A 22,734-nucleotide genomic window follows, 5' to 3' on the forward strand; every position below is an offset into this window, starting at 1 on the left:
ACCACTGGACACTGATGTCACTATACTTGATGCGTCATAGCAACTCATTTACTCTCTATGAAGACAGTGAAATACTGTGTGTGGGTGTATATGGGAGAGAGATATGTCCAGCCTTCAAGAAACATCATTTTCAGGACATTTTTGAACCCAAAATTGATGTTTCAAATATTCAAGAGTATTTACCCTCTCTCTTTCTTTCTGTCTTTTTCTAGGTAAGAAGGATCAAGAGGCATCTGAGGATAAGAAAAACGTCAGAAGAAGAAGGTAAAGGAGCTGAAGGTGCTCGACTCCAAAACATCCCAGAATCTCTGTGAGTAACAGCTGAGCATGAATCTTCATTCAGATGTGAAATATCTCACTAGTTTAACACTGTAATTTATAGTGTTGTTTACTCAAAACTCTGTGTGTGTGTAGCTGAATGTGTGTGTGTGTGTGTGTGTGTGTGTGTGTGTGTGTGTGTGGTGTGTGTGTGTGTGTGTGTGTGTGTGTGTGTTTGTTGTTTTGTGAAATATCTCACTAGTTTAACACTGTAATTTATAGTGTTGTTTACTCAAAACTCTCCTGGAGGTCAATGAGAAAGTTCTCACTGAAAACATGGTGCAGGTAGAAAAGTGGATTTTTTTTTTTGTGAAAAGCAATCCAGCCTAACTTGTTATAATGCATGTTTCATTTTGCATGGAAGAAAACAACTTATGTTGTACTGAAAAGAAAATTCAACCAATAATTACCTTGTATAAATGTTTGTTGTTTTGATATTATTTAAGACTATGTTTTAAAGATTACTGTGCTGAGATCCTTAATTTTAAAATATAGGACATTTCAAATGATAGCAAAATTCCTCCTATTTACTTTAGTTTTGTGATCTTATTGTGAATAAATCTTTAGTGTATGTTATTCCAAAACGAAACCAAAGCTTATTACAAAAACAGTGAAACTGGCATCATCTTTTCCTGAGTAATTACCTTGTGCTAAACAGCTGCTGTGTGTTTTTCAGAGCTTGCTGAAGCTGCTGCCGGAGCAGGAACAGATGAACACATTATCAGAAATGAAAGATGAGTATGAGGAGCTGGCTGAGTCTGAACAGTTTGGAGTTGTGGTGAGAGAAACACACTTATAATCACTCCTGTAAAAATTTATAGTGTATACAAACATAACTTCAGACATTTAACCATTGGAAAAAAAAAATTTCATAATATTTTGGTTCACTTATTTTTGTTTACAAAAATGCATTAGCACTCCAGTGACTTCTCACAAACATTCACTCAGATAGACAAGTGTAGTGTCTGGGTATGCAGGTGCATATGCCGAGACGAGGGGGTGACTTTGAATTAAAACGAGGGAACGAACAGAGCCCTGCACAGGCCCCACCCAGCCCTTGTCCAACCAAAGCCTGTGTCTATTTTCTCTCCCTCTTTTCCCATTTATAACTTCCTATTCCAGCCATTAAAATAGTTCAGTTTTCAATTTTTAATGGTAAAGTGGTTTTTATATATATATATATATATATATATATATATATATATATATATATGTATGTGAAAAAAATATATATATATATTTATTTTATTTTTTTTAATAACAGTGGAAACTTAAAATACGCTGTCATTTTTGCTCATGAAGGTAAGGTTAATACATCATTCGGAACTGCAGATGGTCTACTTTTATTTGTGTGCATTCCCAATATCAACAAAATGTTGTTGTTTTTTTGTTTTGTTTTTAAATGAAGAAAACAAATAAGATGCGCTGTCTGCCGTATTGGTCTTGAGCAGGAGCGCTTCACAAAAATTTACCAAAATGAATCGAAACTCATAGAATATTTTTCTCACAGGCATGATAAATAAATCTATAGAATGCTTTAAATTACTACTTAAAGAAAAATAAATAAATAAATCAAATCAAAGAATAAAAAAAAAACTATTTCATTAAATAATCTGTAAAAGTTGCATTTCTCTATAAAGGCGTCCAATGAAGAGATGGTGAGTCAGGGTCTCAACTTCTTTGCGACACTGACTCAGAAAACACTAGTTCTTAAAAAATAATTCAAATATCTCCTTATTGTTCTTTCTGTGCCAAGACTGTGTTTGCATGCAGTACAAATAGCCTACAGTGGCATTTTAGTGCCACGTTAGATAAGATTAATATCATAATGTTTTAAGAATAGAGTCAAAAATATGATGATAAATCAGGTTATACGTATTTCATAAAGTTAATGTGAAAATTCCATCAAGTCTGTGGCATCAAACCTGTCATTCTTCACATTTAACGCAAAAAACAGCAATAAAACGTAGGCTCCCATAACATGTTGGGGTGAGGTGGGGTGGGGGTTGTGCTGTTAAATTTTTTTGCATATGGGCCCGGGGCTGACTTGCTCAGATACATGTGTATATCTCTCTATAGATCAGTTCAGTGAAGCGTTTGAAGCCTCGTCTGACCTCCATCCTCTTCAGACTTCAGTTTGAGGAGCAGGTGAATAACGTCAAGCCGGACGTGGTGGCGGTGACGGCCGCCTGCGAGGAGCTTCGGAAGAGCGAGAGCTTCGCCAAGCTGCTGGAGATGACACTGCTGCTGGGAAACTTCATGAACGCAGGATCTCGCAACGCCAAAGCTTTCGGCTTCAGCATCAGTTACCTGTGCAAGGTCATTTCCAGCATCTACATTAATGAGTTACTACTACATTTTGTGTGCATCTGATGTCATTCTAAAGAGTAACTTTTTTCTACTTCATTTCCTGTTAGTTAATAGCTTATCTAACATATCTAATAGTTCTCTTTCTAAAGAACAGGTGATTTGTGCCTCTTAAAGCTTTTCAAATGTAGTGAGACAACAGTTTGTAGTCTGTTTGTGGGAAGTGCCTGATGTGTTGGTCACCGCAAAGTTAGCAGTAAACAAATGTGTGTGTGTTTAGTTGCGAGACACTAAATCCGCCGATCAGAAACAGACTCTACTGCACTTCCTGGCGGAAATATGTCAGGAGCAGTATCCTGAGGTCATGACCTTCTCAGAGGAGCTCATCCACGTGGAGAAAGCCAGCAGAGGTCTGTCTCAATCTCATCAATGGTTCTTTAATTAGTTTATATAAACTAATAAAAAAAAGATTCAACAGAGATGCATTAAATTGATCAAAAGTGACATTCATGATATTACAAAAGATTTCTATTTCAAATAAATTCTGTTCTTGTAAACTGTCTATTCTAAAGAATCCTGAAAAATAAAATGTATCAAAGTTTCCACAAAAATATGAATCAACGCAGTTGTTTTTAACATTGATAACAATCAGAAAGGTTTCTTGAGCAGTAAATCAGCATATTAGAATCATGTGACCCTGAAGACTGGAGTAATGATGCTGAAAATTCTGTTTTGATCACAATAATAAATTACAATTTAAAATATATTACAATAGAAATCATGTAATATTTCACTTGCTTTTTTTTTTTTTTTTGCTGTTTGATAGAATAAATACACCCATGCTAAGCAGAAGAAACTTCTTTCAGAATCAATAAAAATTGTTTGAACAGTAGTGTGCTACTAATCAAAACAGTTATGAATTAATATTCATCATTTTCTCTTTCTCTCAGTTTCGGCAGAGACGCTTCAGAAGAATCTAGATCAGATGGGAAAGCAGATTAAAAACCTGGAGAAAGACATCGAGACGTTCCCCCCTCCACAGAGCGACAAAGACAAATTCGTAGAGAAAATGACCATATCCTTTACTTCCTCCCGGGCCTGTTGCATGACAGGAAGGTGTCACTTTGGTTTCCACACAGTCATTTCCTTAAACAATAATGCTATAAAAAATAGTGTTGATTACCCATTGTGACATCACTTCCTGTTTGGGTTCCAGAACAAACATGAGTTTATGAATTCATGAATGGAAGTTCGTGAGGATATTTGTTCTAGTACTGTCTCTCTGACGAGGGAAAAAACAACTCATTTAATGTATTTAGTAATTTTTTACAGTATAAATATAAATGTTGAGTTATAGTGAATCATAATAATAGCGTGTGATTTTCCTTGACAAAGTTGTGTACAGTTTTGTAGCGACGGCTAGTGAGCAATTTGAGAAGCTCAAGCTGATGCATCAGAACATGGAGAAGCAGTATGAGGATTTGGCCAAGTACTTTGTCTTCGACCACAAAAAAATGAGTCCAGAAGAGTTCTTCGGTGACCTCAACAACTTCAGGAACATGTTCCAGGTCAGTACACGACCAGCAGTCCACTGAAAATATGACTGATATTTACCTAGGTTTCCTGGTCTTATTGTGAAGAAATCATTAGTGCGTGTTATATGTGACCCTGGACCACCAAACCAGTCATAAGGGTCGATATTTTAAAACTGAGATTTATACATCATCTGAAAGCTGAATAAATAAGCTTTTAATTGATTTATGGGATACAACTATTTTGTTAATCTGAGGGTGCCAAGATACAAAATATTGAAAATCTGGAATCTGAGGGTGCAAAAGTTTGATATCAAATACTTTTATTGACAGATAACATCGCTTTGGGCATTTAAAATAAAGAACTGTCTGCTGCTTGGTCTCAGTGATCTCATACTCGTCATTTAAAATGAACTGTAACTCAGCAAATACTCAACACAGAGACATGAGAGAGAGATCTATAGAAAGCTTGTCTACTTTTAAACTAAGCAAGTGCTACCGAAAACAAATATTCTGTGATAAAGTAATCCATATGAAAACAATGCGATGTCCGTCTTTCACGTCTTGCTTCATTATATCTAATGTGACCACGCCCATCCGCTGAGCGCGCTTTTGATATTATAATGTTTCACATGAATCTCGTGGCCTGTAAACACCCATACCACAGAAAACAAAGCAGCGAGACTGTTCTACAAGTTTTTTTTTTTTTAGTTTTTTTTTTATTTTATTTTAATGTTTGCTTCGCGTTGAGAGGAATTCACCCCAAGAAGATGCACTGAGGATTACCTCAGGATTTGAGTTTTGGATTTACTCAGAAAAAAGAATGAAGCACTTCATCCAGCAGAAATCATAAACATGAGTAAGACTTTGTGTGTGTGTGTATATATATATATGTATATGTATGTATGTGTGTGTGTATATATATATATATATATATATATATATATATATACATACACAGACACACTTGTATTAGTTTTCACAGAACGTGTACACATTTTACTAGTTAGACGTTTTGCAAACTATAATTCCTGACTAAATGTATAATCAAATTAAACATTATGAAGTTTCATTCACATCTAAATGTTCTACTGTACTACTAGTATCAGTGACCATCACTTTTTCAATAATGTTAATAATGCAGTTTATCATTTAGTTTATTTGAGAGCACATAAACAATATACACTTTGGAAATGCTATTTATGTGATGTTCATTTATATATTTCAACATTACACAATACCAGTCAATACCAGTTTGCCCAAGCAGTAATATTGTGAAATATTTTTAATATTTAAAAATGACTGCTTTCTATTTCAATATATTTTAAAATTTAATTTATTCCTGTGATCAAAGCTAAATTTTCAGCATCATTACTCCAGTCTTACTCCAAGTGTAACAATATGCACTATACCATTCAAAAGCTTGGAGTCAGTATATATAGAAATATTTTTTTTTTATTTAGCACACACGTGATGATAAATAAAAACAACTATTATGATAAATGTTACAAACAATGTTGTTCTTTCAATTTATCAAAAAAAAAAAACCCTGAAAAAAATATTCTCAGCTCTTTTCAACATTAATAATAATAATAATAACAATGAATGTTTTTTTTTTTTTTTTTTTTTTTTTAGTAGAAAATCAGAATACCTTAAGATAGAATGAAGGATCGTGTGACTGGAGTAATGATGCTAAAAATTCATCTTTGAAAATCAGCTTTGATTGATCCTAATAAACTGTTTAACTGCACTCGCAAGTAAATCTCAAGTTATTTTGTGAGATAATTAAATATATTCTAAATAAACTACAAACATAAAAATATATACATTTATTTTTTCCTCACATTCTTTATTGTAACTCTTCCCTCTCGGTCACACACACCTGGCTGAAAGGTCATTATGCAGCTCATTATGTGGGCCTTTGTCTTCTCAGGTGTGAATCACACAAATATTCATGGTACATCACAACCTACTCTGATATGCCCTTCGAAACAAAAGTGTCTTCGAAAATTTAAATCAATCTATTGTTTTCTGTGAGCGAGTAAACATGATGATTTTCACATCATTTTGAAGCAAAAATTCTAGACTACAAGCTCCAGGTTTGACAGTCTTGTGAACAAATGTTCTGTATGTGTTTTATGACCTTATTTCAGTGACTTCAAAATTTTTGTTTTTCACTAACCACGCATAAACGTTGTTTTCTCAAAAACACAATCATGTACGTATATGCAATTTACATATTATTGTAGCCCAGTTTGTACTGAATACAGTGTTTTCAGACTTTAGCCATGTATATGTTTATAAGCAACTGAAAAAAGCACAAAAGTCAGGGCATGTCAAAAATTCTCCAGGCCCCCAAAACCCCCTTAGACCTCAGAGGGTTAAAGCTGTACAAATGAAGTTCTTAGCAATGCATATTACTAATCAAAAATTAAGTTTTGTTATATTTACGGTATAAAATGTACAAAATATCTTCATGGAACATGATCTTTACTTAATGTCCTAATGATTTTTGCCATAAAAGAAAAATTGATAATTTTGACCCATACAATGTATTTTTGGCTATTGCTACAAATATTACTTGCTATGTCTTGTTTTTTGCTCCAGGGTCACATAAAGTCTTCATAATTTTTCATCAAAATGTAAAAACTTTGCTGCTTTTGTGCATGACATCAGCAGTCTCCCTTATTTTTAAACCCTCATTTAGTCACTTTTCATCATCCAATCAGTTCTTCATAATATAAATTAAGTCCTACCATAGTGTTTTTTTTTTCTTTTAATATTCTATTTCTGTTCAGAAATGCAACATACTTTAGCACAGAATTAAAATGGGCTTCAAAGAACTCTATTAGTGGATGAGTAATAAAGATAAAATATTATAGACCCTATACTTTTGAACAGTAGTACATTTTGATTTCTGTGTAGGGACAGTATTTATGCACACACACCTGTGCGGTGTGTGTGTGGCAGATGGTTCGGTCATCAGTCTGTTTAGTATATTAAAACAGACTTTTGCCTAGACATATTCTCTGTGTCATAAAGGACCAGAGACTCCATGTCAAAACACACTTATCTTATCTATTCATCATAACGCTTCATAAACTTTATTCTCCTTCAGCTGAACAAACACAAGAAGATGTGAATCAGAAATCTTGATGTCACAACTTAACTTGTGTGTGTTTGTTTTACAGCAAGCGGTGAAGGAGAACCAGAAACGGAAAGAAGCAGAGGAGAAGATTCGTCGAGCCAAACTGGCGCGAGAGAAAGCGGAAAAAGAGAAAGAGGAGAAACAGAAGAGAATGAACGCTGGACAGATTCCCAACATCAATGATGGTAAAGATTCACATTGTGTGTGTGTATGGGTGTGTGTGTGTGTGTTACACATATCAAGGTCACATTTCTCCTCCAAACAACAAGACAACTAAATTTTCAAATATAATTTATTTTCTTCTTTTCTCCTTTCTTTTCTTGGATTTGGGGTGAAATGTGACATTGGCATGCTCTTTTGAGATTTAGACCATTATGAAAAATTCTCTGTAGCTCACCTCTTTACTGACACATACTCCTTATTTTTATTTCACGTTGATTAATGATTAACATTTAATGTTTTTAATGTGGATTATTTTGGATAATTTTGAGTAAGTATTATAAATAAGCTGTCTCTCTCACACACTCTCTTTTTGTATGCTTGCTTGTGTGTGTGTGTGTGTGTGTGTGTGTCTCTCTCTTTGTCTATCTCACACTCTCTTTTTGTATGCATGTATGTGCATGTGTGTGTCTCTCTCTTTCTCTCTGTCTCTCTCTCTGACCTACTTTTCTCGCCTGGCTGTAGTTTGAAACTTTCGGGCTCCAAATTTCTACTCTCATTATTTCTGCAGACCTGTGTGTGTGTGTGTGTGTGTGTGTGTGTGTGTGTGTGTGTGTGTTTGAGGGAGGATGATAGAAAAACAAAGTCTCATTTGTTGACATTAGTTAATTCTTTACCTAACATGAGCTAACGTTGACATATTTACAGGATTGATTAATCTATTATTATTAATTATTAAAAAACGCAGTTGTTCAGTTGTTATTGTTAGGATATGTAGATATTTGTATGTTTTATGAGTATTAATAAATGCTCGAAATGTTTTTAGTTCCTTTAAAAAGTGGTTATTGTGTTAAGATATAAATTATTTTATTGTGGTTATATTACTTTATTTTGTATTTTTTAATTGCCAAGACACACATTTGTATATTTTTTTTTCCATTAAAATTAGTTTTACATAGCTATATATTTTTTTCCAGTTTTTAAAATTATATTATATTACTATAGTTTACTGCATAGTTGCTTTTGCAGCTTACAAATGAGTGTTTCTGGACTGAAAACACTTCAGAATGTCTGGATGTCATTTAATTAGACAATTAAAAGCAAGTGTGATTTATTATCTAATCACAATCAGACTGTTTAAAGTCTGAATTAAGTGGCCAAATACACTGGTCACTTTTGAGGTTTGATTTGCATACATGTGACAGATTTGAATGTCACTTGAGCAAAACACATGCAACACAGAATATTCTTTCTAGAAGATCACAGAAGCCTGTGTGTCTTACATATGAGTGTTCACACACACACACACACACACACACACACACACACACACACACACACACACACACACACACACAGAGGGTTCATTGAAACTCTCAGGGCTGAATATTTGAAATGTTTGTCCTTGACATTCTCACGTTCTGAAACGCGCGCGCACACACACACACACACACACACACTTTAGTTTACTTTGGTTTGGCAGGCAATGAGAATTAGATACATAAGTATTTCCCACATTACAGTTCCACACACTCCATATCACTGAACCACAGCAGCTGATGTGGATGATCAATAGGTGTCAGTGTTGTGTGTTAGATACTCTGTGTGTGTGGAAACAGATGTCACAATGTGATTGGTCTGTGTTGTGATGATGCTCATGTGTTTGTAATCTTCAGATGAGAGACTGTGGGTGAGTTTAATGGCTGATTATGGTCTGAGGCAGCTGAATCAGGAAAGATATTAATCCAGAATGTGTCTGTGATGGGAATTATTGAGCTTCACTAACAGTCTGTGTGTCCCTTTCAAAGATGGAACATTATGAAACACGGTTTCCACCAAAATACTACAGTTAATTGACAAATGACATAGAATTGAACTGTTTCAATATAAAAAAAAAATTGTGTACGTTTATAGACACTGTAACAATTTTTGACCACATTTTTGATCAAACTAGTTTCTTTAAATGATCCTGGAATGTAAAATGTTTTAAAAGTTGAAATATTTCATGTAGTCTTTCAATTTTTGAAATGAAAGCTACAGTACATGCAAAATAATCATAACAACACTTTACAATAAGATTTTGTTTGTTAAAATAAATAAGCTGCATTGGTTAACATAAACTGAAAATGAAATACTTCTAAAGCATTTATAAATCTTATTTGTTAATTTCAACCGACTAATACATTATAAAAACCAAACCTTAAAATAATACTTCTAAAGCATTTATAAATCTTATTTGTTAATAACTAACTAATGGAATCCTTACTTTTTAGTGTTAACTCAAACCTTAAAATTAAAACAAATACCAATAAAAAATGTACCATCCTTGGTAAATATTTAATGGTAGTTAATGCATCAAGCCTAAATAATGGGGCCTTATTATAAAATAATAATCTCCTAAATTATGTCATCATTATTATAAATAGAAGTAATTCTAATATATGATACCATATTTATATAATACATTTTTGTAGTATATTCATAAAGCCATGTTGCTTTTTTTTCATTTTAGTTTAAAAAATAATATTTCTTATTAAATATGTATAATTTCATAAAAAATTAATTCATAAGATTATTAATACTGTATATATTTGTAAAAAAATAAATAAATAAGCAGTAATAAAATATTATACTGATATAAGTTAGTATTTAAAATTGTAATAATGTTGTAAAAAAAAAAGTTTAAATGGGTTTTTTATATAAATGTTTATTTTATGTAAATTTTTTATTTGTGTATTATTTATATTTGTTGATTTGTAATATCGACTTGCGTAGTGCAGTTAATGTTACAACTGTAAATCTATAATAAATAAATATGATATCTCTTCAAACAGGAGAATGCAACCATGATATTTTGGTGGACACTGGAAAATAGGAGTGAAATGCCTATTATGTGTTATAAAAAAAGAAATCTTAATTTTGATTTTCTTTTTTTAAGTGATGTGACATGTTATAATATATGTAAAATATAATAAGCAGCAGGGAGAAAATCTCCCGTTTTAATATATTTAAAATATAATAAGCAGCAGGGAGATGCTGTGCCGACAGCCTATTTGTGTGTGTGTGTGTGTGTGTGTGTGTGTGACAGTGTGTGTGTGTTGTGCCGACAGCTCGGAGTGTGTGTGTGTGTGTGTGTGTGTGTGTGTGTGTGTGATGTAGGGCAAAACCATCTGGCTGCAGATTTTGCGGGGATTACAGTGAGTCTGGCTCTCTCTCTCTGTGTGTGTGTGTGTGTGTGTGTGTGTGTGTGTGTGTGTGTGTGTTTAGACTGCACAGTGTTTTTGTTAGTTGAGGTCTTTGGTCCATTATGTGTGTGCTAGCTTATGAAGGAGTGTGTGTGTGTATGTGTTTGTGGGGGAGGGGATATTAGACCCATAAATCTTTAACCTCATGTTGTACAAAGAGGACCTGATTGAAACCATCTGTCTACACACACGTGAAAACAAACCTGAAACCCGTTCACCATATGAAAACACACACACTTTCAAAAAAACTATTTTGCACAGACAAAATATGTTTAAATCACGCTGTCCTTCCCCTCATATGCGTGTGTGGGGTACAGTATTGCTCTTGGTTCAGTTGTTATGTAGGTTAATGCATCAGTGTGTGAAAGATAGGGGGCGCCGTCTGCTTTAACTTGTGTCTCAGAGGATGTTCACATTCCCATGATCCTTTGCTTCTCTCTCTTCTGATGTCACTGTGGCTGAGACTGTTGCTCTGAGATTCTACATATGTGTTTCAGCAGTAATACTTCATGTGTACAAATAATACTTCAATAACACTTCATGTATGTGTTTCAAATAGCAATGAGAGTATTATCTGTGTATAATTTTAATTGTCTGTGTGTGTTTGTGTATTTCAGATGATGAGACTGGTATCATGGATGGTTTGTTGGAGGCGCTGCAGTCTGGAGCTGCTTTCAAAAGGAAGAGAGGACCACGACAAGCAGGTAACACACATCAGATTAAAGTTGATTTATCATGTGCAGGGATTGCTGGTGTTGAGGGAATACAAAATGCAGAAAGTCACTATATTAAAAGTTGCCATAGTGAACTGATACACAATAACAGATCAAAGAAGAGCATAGAAACATGACACACACACCAAAGTTTGTGGTTTGATTTCCAGGGAAATCTTGATAAAAAGTGTGTTTTGAATAAAAGCATCTCCTTAATGTAAATGCACAGTGTCAGAAAGTTTGGGGTCAGATATTTATTCCTTTATTTTAAAGAGTGTTTAATTGATCAAATGTGGCAGTAAAGGTTTCTATTTCAAAAAAAGTGTGTTTTGTATATTTCTGTTAATTTGTGTTTTTTTTTTCTTTTTATTTTATTGAAGAATAATGTGTATTAAAGTTTTCACAGATTCAACAAAATTATTAAGCAGCACAATTGTTTTCAACATCGATGATTATTAACCAGCAAATCAGCATATTAGAATGAAGGATCATGTGAAACTGAAGCCTGGTGTAATGATGCTGAAAATTCAGCTTTGATCACAGGAATAAATTACATTTTAAAATATATTACAATATAAATTATTTTAAAAAATATTAATAGTTCAGAATAATACTGTTTTTAGTGTATTTTTGATCAAATGAATGCAGCCTTGGTGAGCAAAAGAGGCTTCTTTAAAAACGTTTAAAAAATTACCAGTCGCAAACTTTTGAAATGCAAGAAAAATGCAGATTATGACTTAAGCATATTTCAGCTGAGATGTTGATCAGAACTGCACACAATAGTAAACCATGTGTGCTTAATTTCCCCTGTTTTCGCTGTATTTTAGACTTACAAACAGTGTGGAGCAGTGCTGTGTGTGTGTGTAACTGGATCTGTCGTTGAATGGATCCAGATGTGCTGCTATGTGGCATAATGACCATACACTCACTCACTCTCTCTCTCTTTCTCTCCGCCTCCGCCTCCGCATTCCCGTGCTTTTTATCTTTTGTTTTCAGTTCCATGACATACTCTCCCTCATTTTGCCCCTTCCATTCCTTTTCCTATTCCAATTTTTACTTTTTATTTTTATTTTCTTTTTATTTTTTTCTTTTCACTTTTTACTCTGTTTACTTTGCTGCTTCAGACTATGTATTTTTCTTGGAAGGGCGTCTAAATCTCAGTGTGTGTGTAGCATGAGTCATCAGTGGTGTGTTTTGTATTTTTAGCCTTTCTTTATTAGCGCACACACAAGATCTGTTCCAAAACCTAGTGAGCTCCCTACCTAGACAGCATATTAAGGCATCATTGGTGTATTCTTGTTTGTGAAATGATGTTACAGCCTCTGTAGACGTTCCAAATCAGTTAGGATGCTGCCTTTGGAGTAAGCTCACAATGCAGACAACACAGACGGAGCTACACATGGCGCCTGTGACTCAACCCCTCAACATATGCCACACACACTCATACATACCAACACACACCCATTCTGCATATGGATGCATTCACTCTCACACACACACACAGAGAGTTTAGATGCCTTTAGACAGACCGCAGGCATGCAGTGTGGAGACAGAAGACGCCCTGTAACCTCTGACCCCTTACCCTCTGCATAATTATTCATCAGCCAATCAGAGAGATACTGAGCGACAGATGGCAGCTGCTGCTTTAATCACATGCTTACAAAGACACAAATACACACAAAAATATGCTGTGCTGCCTAATATCTGGTGGAAACTACATGGACATTTAAAAAAAAAAAATATAAATAATTGGGCTAAAATCTCTGAGCTTCACAAGGCTTTTGTTAGACAGATTCATATTAACTTGTGGCTGCATTTAACTTACATACTTCACGCCAAAATGAATGATGATCATTAAACTACATAATGATTATGAAAGTACATACTTAGTACATAATTAAACAGTACATCAGTACTGAGGCATATTACTACCTCGTGAAATTAAAATCTTTGGCATATTCCCCTTTGTCTTGTATAGTTTGCATCTAGCTAAATTAATTAACTTAAAATTTCTTATTTAACTTGAACATTTATAACAATTTAACATTTATCTACATCTAAAAACTCCTTAGTAGGGCTGCATCAATAATCAACATAAAACCGAACGAGTGATATGGCTTAGTGAGATTTTCAAATCACAAATGCCATAATTTAATGCCATAATTTAATTAAATAAATGTATGGGAATAAATTAAGATAGCCATGAATAGTAATACTGTATTATTTCTTTGGTACAATGCGCATATTCATACATTGTACTTATATTTTTAAAAATACCTTAATGTAATTACATTTATAATTACACTGTTGACCGATCCCCATCACCTTAACCTACCACCAAACCTGTCCCTAACCTTACCCATTTTGCAATACAATATGAAAACAATAAGTACATTGTACATTTTTTTGATGTAATTACTTAATATAAAATGAGACCTTATTTTTATTTTTTACAGTGAAATATTACAAAAGTAATAGTTCTTATTTTGGTATTTATTCATTTTTATTCTAGTAATAATAATAACTGATATTATTTAATATATATACAAAATAATTTACCTGTGTGTGTATAAATATGTGTGTGTGATGTAAAAAAAAAAAAAAAACACAAGGTAGAAAAAATGCTAATTAATAAAATAAAATATATTATCTTTATTTATATATATATATATATATATATATATATATATATATATATATATATATATATATAATATATATATATTTTTTTATAGACAGTATCTTAAGTAGTTTTTTTTTTTTTTTTTTTTTTTTAATCGTGCAATAGTGGGTAATGGATCTTAGTCAGGGTAGACACCATATTCAATTCGAAATGAATTCAAACAAGGCTTTGATAGTTTCCAGGAACTTTCCAGTGGTAATTTTCGTCCTTCACAACCTGATTATAATTACAAAAATATATATATTATCTACATTCACTAAGGTCCATGCTAGGTCAAAGAATATCCACGTATGCTGTTTGACTACTATTTTTAATGTGCTATATGATTTGGCATTCATAAATCCTAATCTTGCAACCTATTTAGGACTGATAGTATGCAAATGAAGATGTAGCTGGTGTGGGTGTGTCTGTTTTTAGGCTGTTCATTAATATACACACATCTGCCGTGTCGTGACCCCACACACACTCTTGACTCTTCCATGAAAGACACACACAGTCAGACTCACACAAAGAGACAGAGACACACCCTGTGCCCAAAACTCACGAACACACAATATCACTTCATAGAGCCCAAACACCCACAGAGATACACACTGTGTGCCAGATGTCCACAAAACACACAGACACACACACCTCTTTTGTCCAGCTCACAAACATTGTGGCAGGACACACCCTCTGACCATCCAACCAAAAGAGCAACACACACTGCTGCTGCTGGAGGAACAATACCACACACACTTAATCATGTTAGACACACACACACAGCAGTCACATGCTCTGACTCGGGGGGAGCTCAACACCTCCAGACACTGTGTGAAGACTTGCTTATTTTTAGCTTCATTACCCTGGTGATAATTATCTCTGCTTTGTTTTTACATCAAGACAGTCTAAATCTCACACACACACATAGCAGCAATAAAAAGTGTGATGACATTACATTTAAATTTAGCTTTGCATTAAAACAACAGAATGATCCTCAGGAAGCAAAGGAGGATGCAAAAGAGCGAAAAGATGAAAGCCATGAGAATGCAAAGGCGGTTCAGATGTGAATCTGTCATTATGTGGGCCGTTTATATAACGTTTACTGTCTCTTGTTCATTCTCCTCTAATTAAAGAAGTTAATTCAACCACACAGCTGCTCATGTGACACATCTCAAAGGAAACACATCATCTTCCGATGATGCAGAAGAGTTTGAGATGCATTCATGATCCTAATGACAGGGTTCATACAAGGTGCTTGAAGTGCTTGAGGTACTTGAATTTGACTTTTTGAAATTGAAGTCCTGGAAAACCCTTGAAAACAGCCATATTTTTGAGAAGGTACTTGAAAAGTACTTTAATTTTTTAAAGGGCAGTATATATGAAATAAGTATTTTTTTCCCTTGATAAAACAATCTTTTTACGCAAAATTAACGATGCACTGTGTCTGATTTCGCCTGGCTTTTAGCAGCGCACAAGATCTCGCGATATTACTCCTTGAGGTGAAAAGTGGTCTCGCGATATTAATAAAAGTTGTGGTAAAACTTTTGATAGTGCTTGCATTATATTGTTCGGTCTTTTATTGCATGTGCTGTTCGTTATCATTTATAAGTGTGGAGCGCATCTCCATCTCAGCCGCTCGGGACACTAACTCTTCCTCCGCATATACTGTGAGTTTGTGTTGCTTAACATTCATCTAGGAAAACAGTGCATGTTATCTCACTAGATTTGAAACACAGGAGAATTCATCAACATATTTCTAAGTATGCGATTTGTGTATGTCTCAATTTCAAAATAAAAGTTCAAACGCTAGCTCCGAGTTTGCAGGTGGCCAAATATTAATATTACATGTATTTAAACATCCTCGAATCACGCTGTAAAGTGAAGCATGGCCATGGAAGTTGGTGCCCTCTGTAGATATTTGTTATAATACATAATTAACTTAAGTTGGTTATGTTCATATTTTGTGTAGGCATATTACATTATGTAGTCCTATTTTATCAGAGTTGTTCAATAAAACCATGTAATTACTTGGTTTTGATACTTTATTTGAACCAATTATTATTGCATCATCATTAGTTTAAATATAAATAGTCATACTACAGCTTGTTTTTCAATTAGGTCTATTTTTATTACAAAAAAATATCAGATTACTCTATTTTCAAAATAATAAGTAGATTACTTGATTACCAAAACAATTATTAGTTACAACCCTAGATTAGTTAAAATATTTAAAAATACAACTGCATTGTTTTGATTTGTGTGATTAAAAGATAAATTTTGTCATTAAAAAAAAAATCTTAAAAATATATGGTCTCATTCTAGTGAACCAAGTATCTGTATATCTCATGAGCTAAGTGTATTGTCACACACCCTAGTGTTGATTAGCGGGGATATAGCTCATGATTTCCCAAGTGTATGATACAGCTTTCATTCTTCAGGTCAATCATATTCATGAAAAAAAAATTAAAAGACAGTTTGAATAAGGAAAGCGATAACTTTGCCATAGTATTCCTTTAAATGTTAAATTGCCACAGTCATTGCATGCTTTTGCGCTGCACTTTATTTGTGCCATTTAGTTTTATTAGTTTGTTAGAATTTGAAAGATAATAACAACATAGTTTGATAAGTAAGATCTCTAAGATTTTAGTCCTTGAAAACCAAAAAAGTAGTGCTTGAAAAGTTATTGAAAGTCCTGGAATTTCATTTAGCAGTTTCTGTACGAACCCTGTAATGATCCACTGATCAAAGTCTCAGAAGACTCAATCTTTTATTTATTAAGTTAGCATGACAGTGGAGGTCAACATTGTATTGTTTTACTGTAATTGAGTAAAAACTACCTTTTCCATAACCAATCTGATTTTTTTTTTCTTAACCAACACTATTAAAAGTAATGTTCTTTAATATTTTGTCTTATTTTCCATTACAAATACCAACACATTCTTAAATCAAGATATACATAATTGAGATGCTAAATGACATCATAAGTCTTATTTTCTGAATTTTTTTTATTTATATTTTTTCATTTATTTAAAAAATATATATATTTATTGCCTAAACAAGAAAAAAAAACTGAAAAACTTTTTTTATTAATATTTCCCGTATAATTTTTATTAATAATAATTATTATTATATTATATAATTATACATTATTATATAATTATATACATAGAGATGCAAAATTACATCTTAAGACTTTTCTTTTTCTTTTTTATTTATTTATTGCCTAAACAAAAAAAGGGGGGAGGAAACAGGTTTATTTTTAAAATATTTTTACATTTTAATATACCCTTTTATTATTGTTGTTGTTGTTGTTGTTATTTAGAATTTTTATTTTTCAGACCACATTAGCAGATATTCCATCTTTTTAAAGAGGAAACTTTCCTAATACATTCCTTTGATACATTTCTTTTATATACAAGTGGAAACAAGACTTAAAATGTTACTAGATTAAGCCACTGTGCATCTCAAGTAAATGCATCCTGATTTAAAAAGTTTTAGATATTTGACCTGGAAAACTAGACAAAAATAGGTTAAAGAGTAAACTGTGACAACTGACTGACTTTTTTGTGTTGTCTGTTTCTGATTCATGTCACTCTGTAGTGCTGCAGTGAAATGTCATTGGTCCGAAATCCACATGACTGTATATTAAACATCAAACATTTTCCAATAAACTGTGATCATATGGTTGCATTTTAATAAGAAACAACCTAACAAAAATACTTCTTTTTGGAAACCTGTTTAGACACAGTGTAGTAATAGAAAGTGGCCATCATTTTAAAGCAGAAACAACTCTTATAAATGTTTATAGGGTCCCATCTGTCTGACACTTACAACCCAAAGCTACAAACACACCCATAACGACTTTTTCTCCCCAACAGACTCTGTACTGTCCTTATCACAGCTCACACTGGACACCTGCTTGGTAACGTGTGTGTGTGTGTGTGTTCTTTACACCTCCGCATGCTTCATTACAGATGTTTGTTCAGAGATCGTTATCAGTGGCACTAGGGATTCTGCGTGTGTGTGTGCGTGTGTGATCATGGTTTCCTCTGCATGGTCTTGTTTTGCATACAGGCTGGAGAATGTGAATGGAATATGACAATGACAATATTTTCCTATGAATGTCGCACCACAGGAGATTTGTTTTGCAGCTGTTACTGGAGTGTTTAACTTGTGTGTAAACTCTCGATTCTCTCACAGTGTCCTAAATATACCAACATAACTGCCAGCGCACATATCTGATGTTATGCAGCTGTCTCTTATGTCAGGATATCAATCTGATGGTGTTTACAGGAATTATTCCAGGTTGTTATCAACTTGATGTGGATGAATAGCATGTGTGGCATGCTTTAGATTATCACAGACAATAACTTCAACTCATCCCTCAGTTGTAAAAGGTTTTTATAGTATTGATGTTGAAATAATAAAACTAGAAACATGCTAGATTGTGACACATCCAGTCACGTATAGTGCAAGAAATTATTTTCTTAATCAATAAAGTCGTCGTTTTTTTTTTTTTTTTTTTTTTTGCAAAAATAAATAAATACATAAAAATTACCTTTCAAAACTTTCAATCAGCTTATTTCCCCCGTGATTGTTTTTTTTTTTTTTTTTACAACTGCAAATTCAGACTTTTTAAGATATAAACTTGCAAGATATAAACTCTGGATTGTGAAGCAAAAGTTAATTACTCGATAATACTTGATATTTTTCGGGTTTTTAGTAAAACGTCTCTTAAATTTGATATTTTCCAGAAAACATGACTTAATACCTCGTCAATTTCCTTCTCAAGTAGATGTGTCTTGATTTCATTATGTTTAGATATTTAAATAAATTGTTTACAGTGTTGTAAAGTAATCCTACCTCAAAAAATGGTTCAGACATTTACATTTTAATACATTTACATTTTAATTATTAATTATTTATTTATTTATGTGAGCTTCACATTTATGCTTTTAAACCTTTCAAGCCGTAAGCTTATTTTGTATTGTAAAATGTGGTCTGTTTTTCTAACTGAGGAACGAGTTGAAATCTGAAATTTTCTGTAGGGATCATTAAGTGGAAAATAACCTGATATATTCATGTAAACATGTAAGTTGTTGGTTGTTTTTGACTGCAGTGTTTTAAACAATGACCGTTGAACTCTAACACCTGTGTCTGACCTCACAGAGCTTTCCAGCTTGTTGTTTGAATATCTTTTTAATTGCCCTTCATTTACTATTGCCCTTTCCATTTCAGCCAACAATCGTAGAGGAGCTGGTCACGCCGTGACAAACATTCTCGCCAAAGAGCTTCTTCAAGAGGACGCCCCTCGCAGTGCCAAGAAAAAGACCCAGTTGGAAACAGAGGACAGGAAGGAGTCCTCTCCGGAAGACACGGGCTCACTGGAGGACCTCTTAGATGATGCGCCGTTACGGTCAAATTAAGGACTTCCTCTGCTGATCCTGCCGGTTAAAAGACAGACTGTGTTTGGGGACCAAGTCTGCGAGGGCGGGGCTCTCGTTAAACCGCACCCCTTGAGTAAGCCTACATGGCTTCCTATTGGCCGTCACACTGAAGGAGTGGCCTCATCTCATCACTGTCACAGTCGTTTTGTCATTTTCTAGCACTCTTTCTCTAAACACAAGGTTTCATCTGTCTATTGTCTGCATTTAAAAAGATTCCAAAGATTTGTATATAGATTCCAGAACATTTTGTTCCTTTCCAAATTTATGGGTAAATTCATTTTAAAACAAACATCTGTTCCTCTTAAACATTTAGCTTTTTTGTTTTGCTCTTTGATTTCATATGGCTGAAATAAGTTACATTATTGTACTCGAAACACAACGTGCCAATAATGTCGATCCCATAAATGCATGTTCAATTACATAAGGTGTTCTCACTGAGGTTCTGTAGCCATCACAAGGAGGCCTGATACCTATTCACAAGATTATTTCTCTCTTCCTGTGCTCTCCTGTTAATGGGTATTTCATTCTGTCATTTTAAGTGAATGGTGGTGTTTGAATCTCAAAAATACTTGGATTTTTTACGGTCTACAATTATTGAGCCTCAATCATAAAACCATTCTTGTATAAATCATTGCATGGAATTAAATGTGACAATTTATGTAAAAATGGTTTTAGATAGAACTGATAAAACATTAGTAAAAAAAAAGTGCATAAATTGTTGCATTGAATTTAATGCAATAATCTACTTCACAGTGGTTTTATGAATAATTTGTGTGTTGATTGCTGCACTTCCTACATTTTCATAGGGTGTTTCATGAACGGCATTGTTCAGTTATGCGTGTTTTCATAAATGTCAGTTGTGTGTTTTTGTGTTTGTGCTATAGTTGATATGCTGTTTTCATCACAATGAAGATCCAATCTGCTGATACATACATCACACAATTTTCAGTGGCGTTTCACCATCACAAGATAAATCATTTTTTCATTTTCTGGCAGACATTGAGTAAAAAGTCACTGTGAACTGGGCAAATGTAACATTGACAGGTCCTTTGGCTTTTTTTTCTCTGATAAACAGTTTGATCAAGACAAATCTGAGGGACTATAGCAGAGCACTTCTGTCATTGGTGCTGAAATATCTGCACATACTTATTAAACTTTAGTATTTTTCATTGCAGTCTTCAAAAGACAGTGTGCGAATGTCCCTGCCTTTATGTCGACTGATCACCAGCAGATACTGTTTAACCTGTTGAGCATTGAGATTGTTCTCGAGTCGTAAACTGAGTTTGTGTCAGTGACGCGGGGAAATATGACCTCAAGAGTTTCAGCTTTGCAATATGACTTACCTGAATGTTGATGTTGGCTGAAAGTTTGAGGGTAGAGATCACTGTTTAAAGCCATAGCTCGGACTGCATTTGTCAAGAAATCCTGAGAAATATATATGCATTTATGTAATGTGTGTAAAACAACGTCAATGTTTTGGCAGTGAATCGGTATCTAAATGATGCCTATAAACCAGCAAGTCCGAGAGAGCTTAAGAACATCCTGTTTTTTTTTTTGTTTTGTTTGTTTTTTTTGAGTTTTTGAAGCCAAATTTCCGATTTTTGAATTTTTGTAGACTGCAATTTTGGAGAACTGGGAGCCAACAGATTCTGCTTCAGAGCCGATTGATCGTACTGATGGTTGTGCAAGTCAGTTTCACTTTATTAAAAAAGCTGGATAAAGATCACTGGAAAAACAAAGAGACTGTGTGTTTTCTTTGTTTTGATGTTTGTTTGTTTTTAAGAACACGGTTTTTCTTTGTCAGTTTTTATTGTTTTAATGTAATAATATAGAGATTGTTTTGGTGGGATTCATTTGGTCAAATTGGTCAAATGGCATTTTGACTGTAGAGATGTTTATTCTGGCTGTCTCTAAAACCACACCATTAAAATATCATCTTTAAAATTTATTCCACATTTTGTGTTTGTTTGTGTGTATGTATATTCGTTTGTTTGACAGGTTTTGCTATTATTGGATTGATGGAAATATTTGAAAATGGTACTTGTAAGGTATTTGTAGTAACTGAAATTTACTTATGGACCCCAAAGTATTTGGACACTTACAATAAAAAGTATTAAATATTCAAAACCTTTCAAAAAGAAAAAGAATGAAAATCCAAGATGTAGATGAGTTTGTTTCTTCATCAGAACATATTTGGAGAACTGTAGCATTATTTCACTTGCTCAGCAATGGATCCACTGCAGTGAATGGGTGCCGTCAGATTGAGAGTCCAAACAGCTGATAAACACATCACCGTAAACAACAAGTAATCCACATCAATCCAGTCCATCAATGAATGTGTTGTGAAGCCAAAATCTATATGTTTGTAAGAAACAAATCCATCAAGATGTTTTTTAACTTCAGTCCATTGCTTCTGGCAAAATACAAGTCCTCTATGCATAATAATGCTTCCTCTAGTAAAAATGTCTGAATCAGGAGAGAAATATGCACAGATCAAGCCAATACCCTTCTAAAAAATATAGTGGTGGGATTTTTCTGTGAAAGGACAACTTTTTCATGAAAGCAAGCATTATTTTGGATTCTGGACTCATATTTTTGGCTAGAAGCAACTTCAAACACCATAATGATTGATTTGTTTCTTATAAACATGCAGCTTTTCAATTCACAAGGCATTTATTGATGGACTGGATTATTGTGATGTTTTTATCAGCTGTTTGGACTCTCATAACGGCATCCATTGCTGAGCAAGTGATGTAATGCTACATTTCTCCAAATCGATGAAACACTCATCTAAAATGAAAAAACACTCATCTTCATCTTAAATGACCTGAAAGTGAGCACATTTCTGGCTGAACAATTTTTTTAATGTGATATACATTTACAATTTATTTCAGTTGAAGAAGTACAGTTTAAGAACATCCAAAAAAGTATGAGGTTTTACAGAATACCATAGTAAATTTCCATAATCATGTTATCCCTATGGTACACTTTTCTGGAAACACATGATAATACTATGGTATTTTATGACTTTTTTTGTTTGTTTGTTTGTTTTTGTTAGTGCCTCAGATATATGTAAAGAACTTGCACAAAGTCAATTTAACTACAGAACACAAATGCGTGTTAACGTTTATGGAACATGTCTTGTGTGTTTAATTTGGTATGACTGGAACAGCATTTATTTGACATTCCTGTGTGTGCAT

At 33.6% G+C, this 22,734-nt stretch overlaps 1 protein-coding gene across 1 annotated transcript; it reads left to right on the forward strand.

Moving 5' to 3' along the window:
* Positions 1-565: 565 nt before the first annotated feature.
* On the forward strand, positions 566-21,482 carry LOC109109133 (protein diaphanous homolog 1). Its single transcript, XM_042737870.1, has 9 exons — positions 566-603; positions 995-1,096; positions 2,398-2,637; positions 2,906-3,035; positions 3,576-3,700; positions 4,029-4,193; positions 7,349-7,490; positions 11,327-11,413; positions 19,326-21,482. Exons 1-9 carry the CDS (start codon positions 595-597, stop codon positions 19,511-19,513), a joined length of 1,188 nt encoding a protein of 395 aa, XP_042593804.1. The 5' UTR covers positions 566-594; the 3' UTR covers positions 19,514-21,482.
* The last annotated feature ends 1,252 nt before the right edge of the window (positions 21,483-22,734 follow it).

The sequence above is a fragment of the Cyprinus carpio genome, chromosome B14 (genome assembly GCF_018340385.1).
Source record: "Cyprinus carpio isolate SPL01 chromosome B14, ASM1834038v1, whole genome shotgun sequence".
In the NCBI taxonomy this organism is placed as follows: Eukaryota; Metazoa; Chordata; class Actinopteri; order Cypriniformes; family Cyprinidae; genus Cyprinus; species Cyprinus carpio.